Source organism: Cavia porcellus, unplaced genomic scaffold (assembly GCF_034190915.1).
Source record: "Cavia porcellus strain 051 isolate PalLab524CR breed Dunkin Hartley unplaced genomic scaffold, mCavPor4.1 scaffold_16, whole genome shotgun sequence".
Taxonomy (NCBI): Eukaryota; Metazoa; Chordata; class Mammalia; order Rodentia; family Caviidae; genus Cavia; species Cavia porcellus.
Genome location: NW_026947499.1, coordinates 17,213,111 through 17,231,880, shown reverse-complemented (window position 1 = coordinate 17,231,880; position 18,770 = coordinate 17,213,111). Strand labels below are relative to the sequence as shown.

Genomic DNA, 18,770 nt, shown 5'->3' with positions numbered 1-18,770 from the left:
ACTGTGGTACCTTTTCTAGTAGATCACCAGAAGATCCAGGTTGACATAGTGATCATTGGTGCAGCCTGTGCCAGTGTTTCTGCAGATAGAAACATTGGCAACTAATCAGAGATTCTGTTGTCAGCTATCTTATCTGTTTTCAATCTAAGCAGTGTTTTTTAAAAAAAATTAACCAAACACTCTAAGACTTACTAGGCTAGGACCCACTATTTTATCTTTCCTTGTTGAGTTAAAAGAGAATGAGGGGCTGGGGATTTGCTCAGCGGCATAAGCGCAAGTGTGTGGTCGTGAGTTCGATCCCTGGTACTGATAAAAAAGAAAAAAAAAGAGAGAGAGAGAGAGAGAATGAGAAAATTTACCCATACTACCCCTACTTCAAAATCAGGTACCTTTGCTGGGCATGGTGGCACACCCCTTTAATCCCAGCACTTGGGAGGCTGAGGCAGGAGAATCATTGCCAACCTGGGCTACAAAGTGAGCTCAAGGACAACCTGAACTGCATAGTGAGACCCTGTCTCAAAAAAAAAAAAAAAAAAAAAAAAAAATTCAGGTACCTTTTGTATGTTTTTAAAAGAGGTATTTGTGTAATAGTAAAAAAAAGTCTTCAGTTAAATTGTTTCCATTCATCAAAAATGTATTTCAGGGGCTGGGGATTTAGCTCAGCGGCATAAGTGCCTGCTTTGGAAGCAGTCGTGAGTTCGATCCCCGGTACCAATAAAAAGGGAAACGACGAAAAGAAAGAAAAAAAAAATTCTCAAAAAGTGACTAAACTGCCATTTTTCTTACAATTGACAGAAAATTTTTTAAAAATATTAATCACACTTTTTTTTTCTCTAGTTCTTGCAACAATAGCTTTTGCTTTTCTTCTTCTCCCGATGTGCCAGTATTTAACAAGACCCTGTTCACCTCAGAACAAGTAAGGATTTGAGATTTTTGTTCTAATTTTAAAATTTCTGTTTTTCTCTTATGCTTGGTAGTTTTATTAGGAGTCTTAAGTGTCTGGTGTTACTGATACAAATGCCAAATGATTGGGAAGCAAGATACTTGATCCTTTAAAACTAAGATATAGTACTTTCTTTTGTACCTTTTCTTGGCAGAGAAAATAAAAACAAATCTTAGTCATTGTAATATACTTACTGTACATACTGAAAAACAAGCAGTTTTCTTTTAAAGCAGTGCTTTTATTCCTTACTGTTGACCTCATGGAATATGAGAATAGTGGTTGAATTCAAGCATTCTTTACCTTTCTCTTTGGTGACCTAGATAGGCTAAGCCCTTTTTGGTTTAATGCTAAGTGATTATATTTTAACTCCTAAAGGAGTTCCTCCTTGGAAGTAAAGTGCTAATAGAAATGCTCTATGCACATAGAAACCAGTCACTAGCAGCTAATTCTCCCAAGAGTTAGTGATAGCTGAATAGATTGACCATGTCACAAAAATTCTTCTTTGCTAAGTGAATTAAATTGTTGGCTTCCTTTGTTTTCCTCTTAGAATTAGAATTTTCCCCCATAGTTAGCCTTCCAGAGATTGATTTTGTCACTTCAAACTTTTAAATACCCATTTTGATAATTGGGCCTAGAAGTATATTAATGGAAACGGCAACAGAAATTTAATTCCTCTGAGTTTTCTGTAGCTTACTCCAAAGAGGCTTGGATCTTCTAGGGTATTGCCCTACTAGTTTAATCCACCCGAATTCTGACCAAGAACCAAAGGAAAATTTAGTTATTGAATGCAGTGTGCTCATCAGTCCCCTAAAAATTGTGTATTTATCAGGATTTCCTTTGGTTGCTGTGGACGTTTCACTGCTGCTGAGTTACTATCATTCTCTCTGTCTGTCATGCTCGTCCTCATCTGGGTTCTCACCGGCCATTGGCTCCTCATGGATGGTGAGTAATATGTGACAGACTGTAATTTTTACTTACATACTTTTATAAATAACGACTTAGCATATTTAGAGTTGTATAGCAATCTAGATGTAATCACTATAATCAATTACAGACTGTTTTTGTCCCTTACCCCTTAGTATCTATACCCATTAGCAGTCATTCCTTCCGTATGCCTTAATCCCAGGCAGCTACTAATCTGCTTTCTATCTCAATAAACTTGTTGGTCCGAGTCTGACTCCTTTCACCTGACAAAATATTTTGAAGGCTTAGTCCGTGTCATACCCTCTATGAGGTGGTTGATACTATCTTTTTATAGTTGAATACTATCCCATTACCTTCACCAGTTGCTTTCTCTATGTTTGGTTAGTGATAAATAATGTGTCTATAAATATTCAGGTTCAAGTTTTTGTGCAGAGTAGTTTCTTATACTATGGATTATATATTATAATATATATATAATAGCATATCTAATATGGGTTATATTTTATACACAATATACATTTTAATGTGATATAAAATATATCTATCTTTAAAGGTATATTATATCAATCAGCTTTATTCTTTTTATATTCATTACTTAACTGTAGCATCCTTAGATTGTTTTTAATCTTTAATATTTTCCTATTACTAGTAATGCTGAGGTAAACATTCTACTTCTTGGTACAGTTTTAGATTAGACTTTTTTTCTGTTTCTTTTCCAGGGCCTTGGCACTTAGCTATATCCTGAGCCTTTTTTTAATTTTTTGAGACAGGGTTTCACTAAGTTACTCAGACTGGGCTCAAATTTATGATCCTCCTACCTCAGCCTCCCAAAATGCTGAGGATACAGATATGCACCAGCATACCCACCTACATCAAATTTTTTTATATCTGTTAATGTACTGACTCTGAAACAGTAGTTTATGTGCCTTTGATATTGCATGTAAGAATTTCCTTTCACTGGCAGTGATAATGGCAGTAGTTAAGATTTTGAGTGCTTTTTATGAATTAGGCACTCTACTAGGTATTTTGCATGAATTATGTCATTTAATTTTCAAAGTAATTATTTGAAGTAATTATTTTCGTTTTGCAGAAGAGGAAACAAAAGTTCAGAAAAGTAACTTAATCTTTCAGTTACAGAATGTCCATGTCTGTTTCATACTTATTACCAAAGCACCTTGAAAGAATATTTCCAAAAATGCTCCATAATTCTTTCAGTCTTTCCCATCAGACATTTGAAAACTTTTAAGGTTCTATTCTTGGCCAGGTGTGGTGGCACATGCCTGTAATCCAGCACTTTGGAGGCTGAGACAGGAGAATCATTATAAGTTCAAGACCAGCCTGGGCTACAGAATGAACTCTAGGCCAGACTGAACTGCATAGTGAGACCCTGTCTCAGAAAGACCAAAAAAAAAACCACAGTCAAAGCTGAACCTGGTAACACATACCTATGATACCAACTACTCAGAAGACTGAAGTAGGAGGATCACAAGTTCAAACCCATATTTTGCAACTTTAGGATATAGCTCAGTGCAAAGACCCTTGGTTCACTTCTTCATAACGCAAATAAAAAGGCAATCAGTTTTATACTTTTTGTAATATTACCTAAAGGACTTTTAAGGAAAGAAGTTGAAAATCAGAGATAACAAGTATGGATTCCATCTACTCTTGTGGCCATTCCAACAAACTACAAACCTAACCCAGACCTAGGAAATAGTTCTTTGGAACCTGCTGCCAGGCCTGAGGGTCCTCTGTACTTTGCCGGGCACTGTTTCCTTGGATTGTGAGGCTGCTTTGACCACAGTGAACTGTCACTTATTGTGCACTTAAAGCCCAGAATCTCCTTCAGTGATGCCAGCCATTGAAGCCTTGGGTTGAGGCTAAGTTATTCTAGCAGTTCCTAAGTAACATGACATTAGGGTATATATACTTTCCATAACTGATCTGAAGTGTGATGAGTAGAATTTGCACCTAGTTCGGGGCTTTTGTTTGCCTTTGTAGTGTTTTTGTGCAGTCTGCCAATAAAAATGTATATACACTTCAGGAAAAGAAAAACTATAAATATTTTAATGCTAAATTTATTGAGACATCATGATTTTAACATAAGTTGCCTTTGGCCTCTACAATTCCAGAAGGTACTCAGAGTGGTAGCTATTAGCTTCCAGACATTTATTAGTATGGCAAGATACTGCCTGGGTAACCTTGCTCATTGAGATTCCTGCACATACATTTTTAATTTCTTCTCTTAAAGGCCAGCAGTGTAGTGACTTTCCTGCTATATTTGACATCCTCTAGGCCCCCTATATAAGGATAACATCATCTATTGAAAAAAAAACTCACTTTTTTTTCCCTGATGTGTGTATGCGTGTTTTTTTGGTGCACTTAAAAACACTTGCATTAGCTAGGTCATAGTGGCACACACTGGGCACCCCAGCTACTCAGGAGTCTAAAGCAGGAGGATAACAGGAACGCAGCCTGAGCGGTTTAGTAGACTTTATCCCAAAATTAAAAAGAACTGGAAATGTAGCCCAGCCCATGGGGCTATGAATTTCATTCCCCAAATGGCAGCAAGGGGGGGGGGTGTCTCACATCAAGTTGTAATTTAATTCAAAACCAAGGATGTTCTGCCCATGGTGAGATTGGATAGAACCTAACAAAAAGAATTGTAAAGTATCTATTTTTCCTGTGATTTAGAATCAGTTTCACATCATCGGACTCAGGAAAGATTAAGGAAAAGGAATAGTATGTTGTAATGTAGCCTCAGTAACAAAATTTTTAACCTTAAAGAAAATGAAAAGCCCACCCAGGTTCTTAAAGGAATGTTCTCTTATCAGCTGGGCGTGGTGGCTCACAGTTCAAGACCAGCCTGAACTGCATAGCAAGACCCATCTCAAAAAGACCAAAAAAAAACAAGGAATGTTTTCTTCATAAATAATTTTGACAAGAACAGTTAGTAAGAAGCTGTGAAAAACTAAATGAGGAAGCAAACTATAGAATGGATTACATGTCCTTGAAATTATATTTAAATGGCATGTTTTAATCAAAAGTGTTATGTATAGCTGCAGATAGTGTAACCTCAGCACTCAAGGGACTGAAGCAAGAGGATCACTGTGAGCTCAAGGCCAGCCTGAACTACACAAGACCCTATCTCAAAAAAAATAAATAAATAAAAACCAGAAGTGATATTTGTACTGACAGTGCCTTCTAAATTATAAAACATTCCAATATAAGTTGTACATACTACTTTTGGTGGGGGGAGGGGCACTACTGGAAATTGAACCCAGGACCTTTGCATTGAACTGCATCCCAAGCCCAGTTTTTTTACTTTTGTGACAAGCTCTTGCTAAGTCACAAGCCTATATCACTAGGTCCAGTTGTTTTTTGTTTTTGTTGTTTTTTTGAGATGGTTTCAGGCTGGCCTTAATTCATTATGTAGCCCAGGCTGGCCTGGAACTCTTAGTGACCCTCCTGCCTCATCCTCCCAAAAGCTAAAATCACAGATACGTATGCCTCACTATTACTTTTGATTATAAAGACATAGCACTAGCTATGTTTTTGTACTTTTCAAAGGGTAAGAATGGCTCTATTAGGCTAAGGTAGAATAAGCACCTCTCAGTATATGAAGGGTTACTTTTATTATAGGAGTCTCTTTCTGTAGCTAGACAAGCATCTTCCAAACTTTGTGGCACCCCAAGGACCACTTTTGTTGGAAACAATTTTTCTGCGGACAGTGGAAGAGGAATGGTTGGAGCATGTTGTGTTTATTGTGCACTTTAAGTAGTAGTAGTACATTAGATTGTCTTAAGGACATAGAACCTGGATTCCTGACATGCAGGTTCATAGTGTATAGGGTTCATGGTCCTGTGAGAGTCTAATGCTGCTGCTGCTGACCTGACAGGAGCAGCTCAGGCAGTAGTGCAGCAGTGGGTTTAGCTGTAAAAGCAAGTGAAGCTTGCTGCTGTCACCTGCCGGCTGCTCACCTTATGCTGGGTGGGGTGTGGCCTGAAAGATGGAGATGTGGACTCTAAACTGGAGATAATAGAAAATGGGCCTTAAAGGACACACTTTGTTTTCCTAGTAACCTCTGTAGTCAGTATATTTCCACTGTGAAGTTTACCCAGTAAGTAAACACTTTAGCTGAGTGCTCAGTGAGGCTCCTCTGAACCTTAATTGATTCTTGCTGATAGCATTTTCTGTTGTAATTTCTTAATAGTTACTGGTTCAAGGATCTCTTCATCCTACCATTTTGCACTGGTCAAAATGCCCTCCTGACCCAGAACAGAATTTTTTCATCATTAAAAGAGCCTTTGGGCGGCTGGGGATTTAGCTCAGCGGCATAAACACCTGCCTTGCAAGCAGGCGGTTGTGAGTTCGATCCCCGGTACCAATAAAAATGAAAAAGACAAAAAAAAAAAAAAAAAAAAAAGCCTTTGGACTTTTTATTTCTCAGATTTGTTTTTTACTTATTTTCCACTATTACAGGAATGTAGCTTTCTAGTCTTGGTCTACAATGTTGAAATGTTCTCTGACACAGAAGTTAACTTTCCAGGCTTACCTGCAGAATCAGAAATTATCTTGTAAGCAGTGAGATTCGGTGGTAAGGTTTTAAAAATGAGTATTATTTAATGAAGGGTTGTGCCTTGTGATTTTGTTCTTTCATTTTGAGACACTGTAGCCCAGCCTGGCCTTGAACTCACAGTGATCCTCGTGACTCAGCTACCCTAGTGCTGGGACTACAGGCATTTGCCACCATGGCCAACTAACAGTTGTGCTTTTAAGTTAATATAGAGTGGTAATGATTTGCAAGGCTATGCTAAGAAGTATTTATACAGCTGGCGCCCACCTGTAATCCCAGCACTCAGGAGTCTGAGACAGGAGCATCTCTGTGAGTTCAAGGCTGCCCTGCACTACACAGTAAGAGCCTGTCTTTAAAAAAAAAAAAAAAAAAAAAAGTATTCATGCAAAAAATAAATAAACTTTAGCTTGAACTGAAATCTAGAATCCTTCTATGTACTGTCAGTTTCATGCAGTAAATTAACCTTTTAAATTTGACAAGGAATGTGGCATTGAGACAGTGGAGCACTAACTACTCTTCCTTAAGGAGGGATACACTTGAGTCGTGTAGGCAGATGGATGCCTTTGAGACCATAATGTTAAGTGAGATATATCAGACACATAAGTTTTTAAATATCACATGATTTCTTTTATATAAGATACCCAAAATATAAATAAAGACCAAATAAATGATAGATAGTGGGAAATCTTTTGCAGAAGAGAAGGGAGGAGCAAGAGATAGGGAATAGAAGGGGATGAAGAAGAAATAAGATGTGTTTTATACATGCATATACCAGCTTCCCATGAGGAATGCAGTCATGTACAGTAAGCATGTACCAATAAAAATTTTTTTAATTTAAAAATTATAAATTTGGGATGATGTGAATAGATTAGAGCAATAAGTGATAGTATGTTAGCTAAATGCTGATACATCTTTTTTATTTTGGAATTGAAGAAGAGTAAACCCTGGAGTTCATACATGCTAGGCAAGCACTCTGCCATGGAGCTGTATCCCTAGCCCAGGCTGAGGAATCCTGCACGTACACATCTGCACGAGTCATAGAACCCAGCTTTATCATCTGCATCCCTTGCCCATTTCAGGAATTAGCAGTCCAGACACAGCTCTAATTAGCCTCTCACTGTTCTACTACCTTCTCATGAAGAGGTTTAGTGCCGGAAATCTAGCAATCGATTTTTTTTTCTTACTTTAAAATGCTAGGCCCTGGTGCTTATAAGGCATCGATATCTCAAGATCCTTCATCTCAGAATGTGAACCCTTACTGCAAAAGATCCCACAAGTTGCATATTCCTTTTTACAGTAAATATTTTTAGCACAATTTGGTGTCACTGTCTTGTCCCTAGTCTTCCTATGGTTGTGGAGGACCAAATGAGACAGAGATAGGAATAATAAAATTTTTTTTTTTTTAATCGGTACCGGGGATTGAACTCATGACCGCCTGCTTCCAAGGCAGGTGCTTATGCCGCTAAGCTAAATCCCCAGCCCTGGAATAATAAATTTAAAACCCTGAGTGTGGTGGTGAACACCTCTAATTCCACCACTTGGGAGGCCGAAGACAGGAGGATTGGTACAAGTTTGAGGCCAACTTGTACTACATAAGTGAATTAAAGGCCATAGTGAGACCCTGACTCCAAAACACCCCCGAAAATAAATAAGTCATAGATAAATGCCTAAGATTAACGGTTAGCTCCCTACTTTTGGTCAATTCACATGTAATGAAAAGTTAAATTTGTTGACAGTACTATCAAGAGAAGTCTAGGGGTTTCTCAGGCAACCAGGAACAAAGAGAAGTTATTCCTGTGGAAAAGTCCTAAGGAAGATGTAAGATTAAGGGCAGGAGATTTAGCTCTGCGGCATAAGCGCCTGCCTGGCAAGCGCGAGGTCGTGAATTCAATCCCTGATACAAAAAAAAAAGATCTATAAAAAGAAGAAAGGGGCTGGGGATTTAGCTCAGCGGCATAAGTGCCTGCCTTGCAAGCAGACAGTCCTGAGTTCGATCCCTGGTACTGGTAAAAAGGAAAAAGACAGAAAAGAAAGAGAGGAGAGTAGTATAACTACGGGAGCCCCACATCTGCAGCTCCGTCATGTGTAGGCCGTGCAGCTTTAAAATTAGACCTGATCTTCACAGGAAAGAAACCTCATGACCCTACAGTGAGAAATAATTGGAGCAGATTTTGACAGTGGCAGTGAACAATAAGTGGGAATGAAAGGAAAGGCAGGAAGAAGATAAGGGCACACATCAAAGAAGGAAGTAGGGGAAGGCATAGCTAAAGTCTGCCGTAATGGTGAAGCATAACACCCTAAAACGGCTACAGATTACATGCATATGGTAAAATAAGTTGAAAATGAAACCTAAATCTACAGAAAGGAGAGGGTGACATTGTGCGGAGCATTTTTAAAAATGGTGACTTCGAGCGGTTCTGAATCTCTCATGTTCAGGTCAGACCACGATGAAGTAGAATTAGCATAATGTGAGTGACAGCAGCAAGGGGGTGGGACTGTGTAACCTTTAAAGGCCTGTTTTGGGTAGAATGATTCTATGGTACACTGTTAGAAAGTTCAGGGACAGGCCATGTGCCTGTGCCAGAGACATGCAAGTATAACCCTTGTTTCCCTACCTAGTCCATTTCCCTGTCCCTCTTCTGGTTATTTTGAGTAATGCGTCGGTCAGTCTCTGACCCTCACTTTCCACACACTCCTTTTTAGACCTTTTCCTCCTTCGTTTCCTTGATACTTTGAAAGTGCATTCACTTTTAAGCCCATGAACAGATCACCCCAGCCAGGTTGGATACACATGAGTGTTCCACATGTTCTTTGATCACTGCTGCAGCCTCTGTCCCAGGGTCTTTCCACTTGCTAGTCACCAGTTGCATTAGTCAGCTTTCCATTACTGTAATGTATGTAAGGGTTATTTTGCCTCATGGTTTTGGAGAGTCTAGTCTATGATCAGTAGGAATGTGTCAGCACACTTTAGCAGAGGCACATGGTAGAGTAAATCTGCCCACTTCATGGTTAGGCAGTAAGAGGAAAAAGGAGGGGCCTGAAGTTCACACACCCTGCTGCAGTGACCTGAAAACCTCCTGCTAGCTTCTCCTGTCTCCCAGTAGTACCACAGATGGGGAACAAAGCCTGTAACACATGGACTTTTGGAGACATTCAGAATCCAAACTCTGTCCAATAACTGTTGTTCCTCAGCTATCTGAGTTCATTCATAGTAGTATCCTCCTTACTAATTTGTGACATTTGTTTCCTAAGATTATTTTGGGAGATCCTATTCCTTAAAAAAGAAAGTCTGGGTATAACTCTCAGTGCCCTAAACATTGTGCGTCAATCATCCCCTTGCAGCTTTGTTCATTGTATTTATATCAAATGACATCAATTTGTGTACATTTGACCAGTTTTGTTCTATTTTTAGAAATATGTAAAAAATTACAGGTGGAGTCAGGTGGGTGTGGTGTTAATTGCAGCCCTTCAGAAAGCTGAGGCCAGAGGATTGAGAGTTCAAGGCCAGTGTGGACTACATAGTGAAACCCTGTCTCAAAAAAAAAAAAAAAAAAAAAAAAAAAAACCGCAAGAGAGAAGCAAGTACAATGAGCATCCTGGAATATTGAAAAGTTAAAAGACAATATATAGTTTTGATTTTTCCTAGTTTTACTCCTATCTTTTCAACTTTTCTTTGTTGTAGGGATGAGAATGCTTTTTCTCTTCTTGTTTATGCAACACCAGACACACACACAGTAGGAACTCATTGAGTTGGTGAGTAGGAATTCATTGAGTTGACGAGTCCATAGCTTGCCAAGCTTCTACGTTTACCCATTTTGTTACATATGTTGACAAGTTACCAATCTGTTAAAATAATATATACCTGATACTTGGTTTTTCTTGGGTTTGATTCTGAAGAAAATTTGAAATTTGAATAGAGCATGATTTTTCCATTTTTTTCAGGAAGTATTTTCTTGAATGTCAAGTGCTGGGAAGCCACAGAAAGAATAAAACGTGGGTTCTGAGCCAAGCATGGTGATGCATGCCTGTATTCATATGTAGTTGGGGGGCTAAGGCAAAAGGATTCCAAGTTTGATGATAGTCTGGGCATTTAGCAAGACCTTTTCTCAAAATAAAAAGGATTGGGGAGATGTAGCTTAGCACTCCTTGAGTTCAATCCCAGTACTAACCAAAAAAAAAAAAAAAAAAAAGCTGAGGGCAGAAAAAAGTCCATCCGCTAACCCCTGGTGTAGGTTCCAGGGACACAGTGCACTCTCTGCCCTGAGGAGGTAATCGAACAAAAGGCAGTACCTTGTATTTCAAATGTTGAGAAGTATAAGAAAAAGGCAAATACTATATAGAAAGGAAGTATAATTTTAAATATAGTAGTACTTTAAGATTCACAAGCACTTCTGTTTGCAAACAGTGTGATTCACATGTAAAAGTATTTGGCAGAGTTTCACTTCTGTTCACAAATTTCTCATTGGATAACAAACATAACCAAGACTATGTTCCCCACATAAACACAAATGCAACCATCTTCCCCAAACTTGTAAAAAAATTAAAAGTTTGTTAACCGAGGTGCTGTTGCATAACTTTCAGGAAAGTCTGTTTGACACTGAGAAGTTAATCCTTGAATAAAGCCCTAAGAAAGATGTGGGAGTGAACTAGGTGGATTTTGTGCTAAGTTCATTCAAGTAGCGGGCACAGCAGGTCCAAAGCACTGACATGGGGACATGTGAGGCACATTGGAGGAAGCACATGGGAGTCACTGTGACTGGTCCACAGGAAGTAGCAGGTGAGGGTGTGAAAGGCAGAGCAGTGGGGCCTTGCCAGCCAGCATGAAGACTGGCTGTCCTGTGTGTGAAACTGGAAATTGCTTAAAGGTTTTCAGCAGACCAGTACAACCTGACTTGAAGTTTAAGAGATCAAGTAAGATCTGGGGGCAAGTCCAGCATACCGGAATTGAATTAAAGGCAGAGGTTCATCACTGCATTCAGCCCTGAGAGTACCCTTGGCACCTGTAAGGAATCATGCCCCTGAAACAACTGACAAAAGATGAAATCTTCGTAAAACAGATGTGAGAAATAACGAATAGAAGTGAACCAGTCTTTAGATAATATACCATCTGCATTACAGGATGTGTGTGGAATAGAGGGAAGGGCCAGCAACCACAAAGGGAAGCACCTGAGAAATCAGGAAAGTGATACATTCTGTAGGACAGATGGCACCAGTCTCAACAAGGCATTGAAAAAGCACTGCCCTGGATCTAGAAGATTTAAAACACATACATTTGTCCTGGAGTGGTTACTAATGGCTTAGGCAGACCCCATATAAACATTCCATGAGCTATTAGAAAAGTTTTATTAAATGAGATGAAAATTCATCAAAATGGAAACCAGATACTGACTTCAAAAAAATAGATTGTGGGGGCTGGGGATTTAGCTCAGCGGCATAAGCACCTGCCTTGCAAGCAGGCAGTCGTGAGTTCGGTCCCTGGTACTGATAAAAATGAAAAAGACCCAAAAAAAAAAAAAAAATAGATTGTGTAACCTCATATCTTTTTAAAATACTTATGTCTGTCATGATACTATCCACCTTAAAATAGCAAGAAGGTTTTTCAAGGTGCCAGCACCATGCTCTTGGCTTCCCAGTCTCCATACTGAAAAATTATTTTCTTTATAAAATAAATGTGCAGCTGGGTATGGTGATGCACACCTTTAATCCAGCTCTCTTGGAGGCTGAAGTAGGAGAATCCCAAGTTGAGTACAGCCTGGGCAAACAATGCAAAAATCATTGGGAGGCTGTTTAATAGTGGTCTTAACTCTTATTTTCTAGTTTTCTGTAGTGCAGTTACTGCTTTTTGATAAGTATTTAGACCTTAAACTGGGAAGAAAATAATTGGAGACCACTTGTGTCTACAACTTTTTAAAAGACCTTGCTATAAAGGAACCAGAGGAATGGGAAGTAACTAGCGAGATTTTTAAGATAAGTGTAGGGGATGTGCGTGTTTTAGGGGAGATGTATCACATATTTGTGTATCAGGGAAAACTCTAATAGAGAAGAAAGTGAATTGATGCAGGCAGTGTCGCTGAGTGAAAGAGGGGTTGCAGTCAATCTAGGGTGCTAGCTGCTTTTAAAGCAAGGATCACGCCTCCACAGCAGTGGAAGGTTGTAGGAAACAAAAGCACAGTTTCAGACAAGCCTGGCCTAAGATAGTATAACCTGGGTCTCTGGTCAGCTAGGATGGGTCACACATCCTAGCACAGATCCAGATTGGCTCAAGTAAACGCGTGGCACCAGTAGGCACGAGTGTCTAAACCTGGAGTTTGCGGCTCCTCTTTTTTTGTGTTTTGTTTTGTTTTTTGATTCTAGGGATTAAACTCAGGACCTTGCACTTATCAAGCAGGCTCTTAGGCTGCTGAGCTATATCCCCAGTCTTCCCTCACCCCCTTACTGGGGATCAAACTCACAACCTTGTGCTTGTCAGATAGGTGCTTGTGTCACTAAGCTGTGTCCCCGGCCCCAGCCAACTTTTGCCTTTTGAGAGGATTGTGCATTCTGTTGGACTGATGAGCTGAAGATCTTGTAGAAAGAGGTTGGGCCCATCATGCATGCACTGACTGCTGTCTGTGCTGTCTCTTCCACAGCACTGGCCATGGGTCTCTGTGTTGCCATGATCGCCTTTGTCCGCCTGCCAAGCCTCAAGGTCTCCTGCCTGCTTCTCTCAGGGCTGCTAATCTACGATGTCTTTTGGGTGAGTGTCTCCCTAGGAGATCCTGCTCCCCTGTGTGTCTTCTTGGAGTACTGACTGCTCTTAACTGCCCACTCTTGAGTATCTAGAGCCTATTCCCCTGACTAACCACCTCCTCAGGTCCCTCTCTCTGGTCCTGAACTTTCAGTGTTCACAAAGTATAGGCACTCTCTGTGCTTTCTGTTGGTGGAACTGTGACACAGTAGGTGGCCTGTGTGTGGCTCTCAAAATTCAAAGAGACAGCAGCAGGCAGATGATGCACCCTGCATCAAGCTCCTGGTTCCACTGTAAGGCAGTCTCTGGGACAGGCTCCGAGACATTCAGAAACCTGCAGGCATGCACAAACCACAGAGCTTTTTTTCCTCCTCAAAAGCAAGCAGGAATGCTCTCTAGTCCTCTAAGCTCTGCTCTTTAGAACAATAAGAGCTAATGGCAGGACATGGGTTGTTTGCAGTTCCCTTTGTTAAAGGCATCTCTCTACCTTGGCAGGTATTTTTCTCAGCCTACATCTTCAACAGCAATGTCATGGTGAAGGTGGCTACACAGCCAGCTGACAATCCCCTCGATGTTCTATCCCGGAAGCTCCACCTAGGGCCCAATGTTGGACGTGATGTTCCTCGCCTGTCCCTGCCTGGAAAATTGGTCTTCCCAAGGTAGGACTGGCCTGTTGGCCTCATCCCATGGTGATGAACACTTCACCTTCCTGTGTACAGCTTTCCCCTGCCTTCATCACTTTTTTCTTACTATCTGCATTCTGAAACAGTCTGCGAGCCATAATTTCTGTTGTGCAAATGCAGTAAGGATGAGACCAGTGTCATTAAGTGATGTGAATGCTGGTCTTATTACTGGTTAATGTTTATAGAATAGCCAGACTTCACTTTATTCCTGCTTTTTAAAGTTGGCTTAGAATCAAGAGTGTAGGGGGCTGGGGATTTAGCTCAGTGGCATAAGCGCCTGCCTTGCAAGCACGTGGTCGTGAGTTCAATCCCCGGTACGTACCAATTTAAAAAAAAATCAAGAGTCTGGGTTCTTTTCACTTTTGTAGCAGTTTTAAAAATATGTTTTAATGGTAAAATGGCATACTTCCTGTTTCTGATCTCAACAGTGAATGTGTCACAAATAGATTTGCCTGAGATTTCTAGAAGAGGCAGTACTTAATCACCTGAGCTGTCACAACTAGTGCTCCTAGTCTCACAGGGCTTTTAATCTCTACACTTAAAAACTAGTGTCCAATCAGTAGAGACTTATGTCTGCCATTCAGGTAAGTTTTTTTTAAATTAACATATAACATATACAGAGCTCACCAAAAAAAATGTGTGTGTACTTCAGGAAAGGAAAAATTTCTGGGTCTTAATCCTAAATTTGTCACGACATCATGAGATTAATACAAGTTACCTTTGATCTCAGGTAAGTTTGACTTCTGAAAAACTGATAGGCTTTGTAGCAAAGAAGTGGAAATTGAATCGTAGCATGTGGCCTCCCTAACCTAGTACTCTGCATTTCAGCTCCACTGGCAGCCACTTCTCCATGTTGGGTATCGGAGACATTGTGATGCCTGGTCTTCTGTTGTGCTTTGTCCTTCGCTATGACAACTACAAAAAACAAGCCAGTGGTGACTCCTGTGGGGCCTCTGGACCTGCCAACATCTCTGGGCGCATGCAAAAGGTCTCCTACTTTCACTGTACCCTCATTGGATACTTCGTAGGTAAGCGAGGGCTGTGAGTGTGCAGCCAGTCCCTTCACTGAGTGTTCGCCAACCTGTGGAATTACATCTAGCTGCAGATGCTGACCAGGACAGCAGTAACTCTGGTTACTGTTTAGACGACCAAAAGGGACCCTGCCAGCCCACGAGATGTTTCATGCTCTCTGCGCTGGGTGCCCGAACAGTATGTCTGAGGAACATGAGGAAGAACGTAGCCGGTCTTCGGAGCCAGTCTCATACCACACATGCTTGTGGATTAGACTGTGTAAATCTCTCAGAGTTGAATGAATGTCTTGTTTATTTCCTACTTTAATAAACAGAGATTGGCCTTCATTAGTTCTCAATTTCTGTCACCTGTAGCCGCAGCTAGTTTTTTCCTCAGCCAGCTCAACTCCAGGCAGACAGGAAGAGAAAGTTGTGATTAGGCTAGGAATAGCAGTAACCTGTCACATACACAGCAGAGTGAATGAGAAAAGAGTACCCCTCACCTCTGTACCTTTTGCCTAACATTAGCACTGTACTCACCCATAGCATTACATACACGTGGATTCATTTCATTTATGATACCCTGAGAGGAGGAAGGCAGGTGAGGGAGTTTAAAAAGGTGAAATGCCTGAACCACGTTTATGTGACTTTTGCAAGAAGCAGAGTCAAAACCTGACACAGGTCTTTTGCCTCCAAGTCCAGTACCATACACCGTAGGAGACAGAGACCAGGCATATTTAGGGTAGAAAGGAGCGAATGGACCCAGGAACCTGAGTAAAAAGTGGGACTTGGGCTAATCACTGGACCTTAGAATTGCTGTGCACATTTCTTTCCCTGCTTGAGCTAGGCATTTCATGCTAATCATGGCCTGGATTGTGTCACAACCAGTCTGTCCAGCCTCGGGGTTTTGTGAGGTGGCGGTTAGGTGACAAAGAGGCTCTTTCTAAAGCTGGTCCCTGAGAGTCACTCACCAATGTCTGCTCTCGTAGGTCTCCTCACTGCTACAGTGGCATCTCGCATCCACCGAGCCGCGCAGCCTGCCCTCCTCTACTTGGTGCCATTTACCTTATTGCCACTCCTCACCATGGCCTATTTAAAGGTAGGAGAAACAGTTGCAGATCTGCAGAAACAGTAACTTGACATTGCCTTGGGTTTGGGTATGTACTTTCCTTGCCAGAGGTGGTTCTACTGAAGCCCCTGATCTAACAGCCTCTCAGCTCCTGATCTGGACTATGTTTTGTGTGTTGGCCTGGCATTAAGCAAATGTCCCCAGATTCTTAGAGCCACTGACAGAAAATGCTTACGGTTTTCTGTATCACTTGGTCATAGAGTACATAAGTGCAACCCCAAGAGCCTAGCTATGAAAACTTCCTGCCTGCCTGCCTGCCTTCCATCCTTCCTTCCTTTAAAGCCATACCCTAGGGCTGAGGGCTCAATCCCCAGCACACCTGCTCCAAATCTTTTTGGTTTAATAGTATCAAAGCAATATGTAATAAAAATCAGATCCTGAGCCAGGGGTTTAGCTCAGTGGTACAAGCACCTGCTAGGCAAGTGCCAGGTCATGAGTTCAGTACCAAAAAAAAAAAACCCCAGATTCAAAAGGTAGACATGGTACCACATACGTGTAATCTCAGCACTTGGGAGTCTGAGACAGGAGGATTGTGAGTTCAGGGCCAGCCTGGACTATATAGCAAGACCTTGTCTGAATAAAGAACAAGAACAAAAACAAAAAAAACTAGTTTTAGAGACTGCATATTGAGCCAGGTATAGTGGTTCATTCCTCTAATCTCAACACTCAAGAGGTAGAGAGGCTGAGGCAGCATGATCGTGGGTTCAGTGCCAGTCTGGAATATGTAGTGATGCTGTTTCCAAACCAAAACATACATACATACATACATACATACATACATAGAAGATTTGTGTTTTCTCATTTTGCAGATAAGATAGACTGAGTTTCATTAATTGCCCAGACTGTTAACTCACAAGTTAGAACTTACTTACTTCATGGTAGAGTTTGAACAGTTTCTAAAAACCCTTCTTTACTCTAGTGGTCCAGGAGCTTCTCTTCCGAAATCATGGATTACTTTTCACTGAGCAAAACCAGAATGCTTCTTGGTTCCCCATAGGCACACTGTTTGCTAAGATTCAGAATCAGGAAAGGCTTTGAGCCTACATGTGCCTCACGTTTAAATCAGTAATTCAAGAAATTCCATTCCTTTCAGGGTGACCTACGGCGGATGTGGTCTGAGCCATTCCACTCCAAGTCCAGCAGCTCTCGATTCCTGGAAGTATGATGGGTCACATCAGAAGTGACCAGAATGGCCATCGTCTTTTCCCTCAACACGTGGTTTTGTTTGCTCTTAGTGCTGGCCTGGTACTCAGAAGCGTACCTGTGTAAGGAACTGACGTGTGACTGGAGTTTGCCTCTAAAGGGAGCTCATTGGCCGGCCAGAGAGGGTGCTGGCCCTGCCGGGTCCTTCTCTTCCTGCCCCTTCCAGAGTGAGAGGCCCTCCCCAGCACTACTTCTTCCCATTTTTATGGACCTGCGCCAGACTGTTACCTTGCGGGGAGTCGGAGACTTGACTATTTAAAAACTGCAAACGGCATGGAGTCGTTTTAGAACTTTTGAACACTAAAAGGATGAAAAAACAATTAACATACCGAAGTTTCTTCAGTGAACCCTCCAGAACTTTGGGACCAGTTTCCTTTGGGGGACTCAGTTTCCAAGAACTGAGACAGAAGTTCTTCTGTCATTATATTCTTTCCTTTTTTTGGATTTATTAAATATTTTCTGTGGTGTGAAGTGACTTATTAAATCCACAGACATTGAGTGACTTCTTACAACATACACATAAGAATTTGTTGTAATGAGTTCATGTCCACCCAGACATCACGTTGGCAGTGAACAAGGGCACGGTTTTTATACATACGTACATATATATATATATATATATATATATGTATATATATATATATATATACATATATATATATACATACACATTTGCGCTATAGATTATATGAATAAACAAATTAAAACCTGCTAAGATCATGCTGTGTAGCAGTAGGGGCTTGCTGTATTTTGAGCATGTAGAGCAGTTCACTGTGGCTTCCTTGTATAAGCTGCCATCCCCCCTCACAGCTGACCCTGCCGTAACAAACCAGTATATCATTTGAACTGACAGACTGGTGGGCTTTAGGGGGCTCTTACTTGGTTTGATCAGTGTAGTAAATTAGGGATGAAAAGTTAAAAACTTTTTGACCCTTTTCTTTTTACAGTCTTCTCCCTTGCCAAGTTTTAGTAGTTTCTTCTTGAACCAATGCATGTATTAAAGCAGCAAGGGTCTTTGTGCTTTCTGATCATAGTAATGTACTACCTGTAAATACATTTTTCTATTTTGTATTTTTTGTATTTTTTTCTTTTTTTTGGTTTTGTTTTGTATTTTTTTGTTGTTGTTGTTGTTTTTTGGTTTTGGCATTTTGTTTTATTGGTGTGCTGTATTTCCCATGCCCTCACTCCTTTAAGAAAGAGAAAAAAAAGGAAAAAAAACAACACAATCCTGTTCTTGCTGTTGTGATGTTTACCTGTGGTGACAACTGGGTACTGGGGACAGATGGTCAGTGACATACCCCTCTTCAATTGGCCCTAAATGCCAGGAGTAAACCCAGGAAAGAACAGGCTGCTCTGTCCCCTGCAGTCCATCCCTGTGCTGTGGCCACTGCTAGAGACCCCAGCATCATGGTAGTAGCTAGTGTAGTGTCCTCAGCCTAGTGAAAAAACACCCATGTTCAGAGTCAGAGCAGCCGTGGATTGTCCCAAAATTCACGATGGCCTGGCATCTCCTGTAGATCACTGCCTCTGTCCTCCTTTCAATCAGCCCTTCTGTCAGTGGAGAGGGACGTGTCAGGG

At 40.9% G+C, this 18,770-nt stretch overlaps 1 protein-coding gene across 3 annotated transcripts in view; it reads left to right on the top strand.

Annotated features, from left to right (window-relative positions):
* Window positions 1–17,667, top strand: part of Sppl3 (signal peptide peptidase like 3) — a 111,670-nt gene extending 94,003 nt beyond the window's left edge. For all 3 annotated transcript variants that reach the window (XM_063225776.1, XM_063225775.1, XM_063225777.1), the window contains 7 exons: window positions 838–916; window positions 1,773–1,885; window positions 13,070–13,176; window positions 13,663–13,826; window positions 14,679–14,878; window positions 15,850–15,959; window positions 17,083–17,667. In XM_063225776.1, coding sequence (XP_063081846.1) covers window positions 838–916; window positions 1,773–1,885; window positions 13,070–13,176; window positions 13,663–13,826; window positions 14,679–14,878; window positions 15,850–15,959; window positions 17,083–17,154 — 845 coding nt within the window. In that variant the 3' untranslated portion in view covers window positions 17,155–17,667. The remainder of the gene's footprint in view (window positions 1–837; window positions 917–1,772; window positions 1,886–13,069; window positions 13,177–13,662; window positions 13,827–14,678; window positions 14,879–15,849; window positions 15,960–17,082) is intronic.
* Window positions 17,668–18,770: the final 1,103 nt, after the last annotated feature.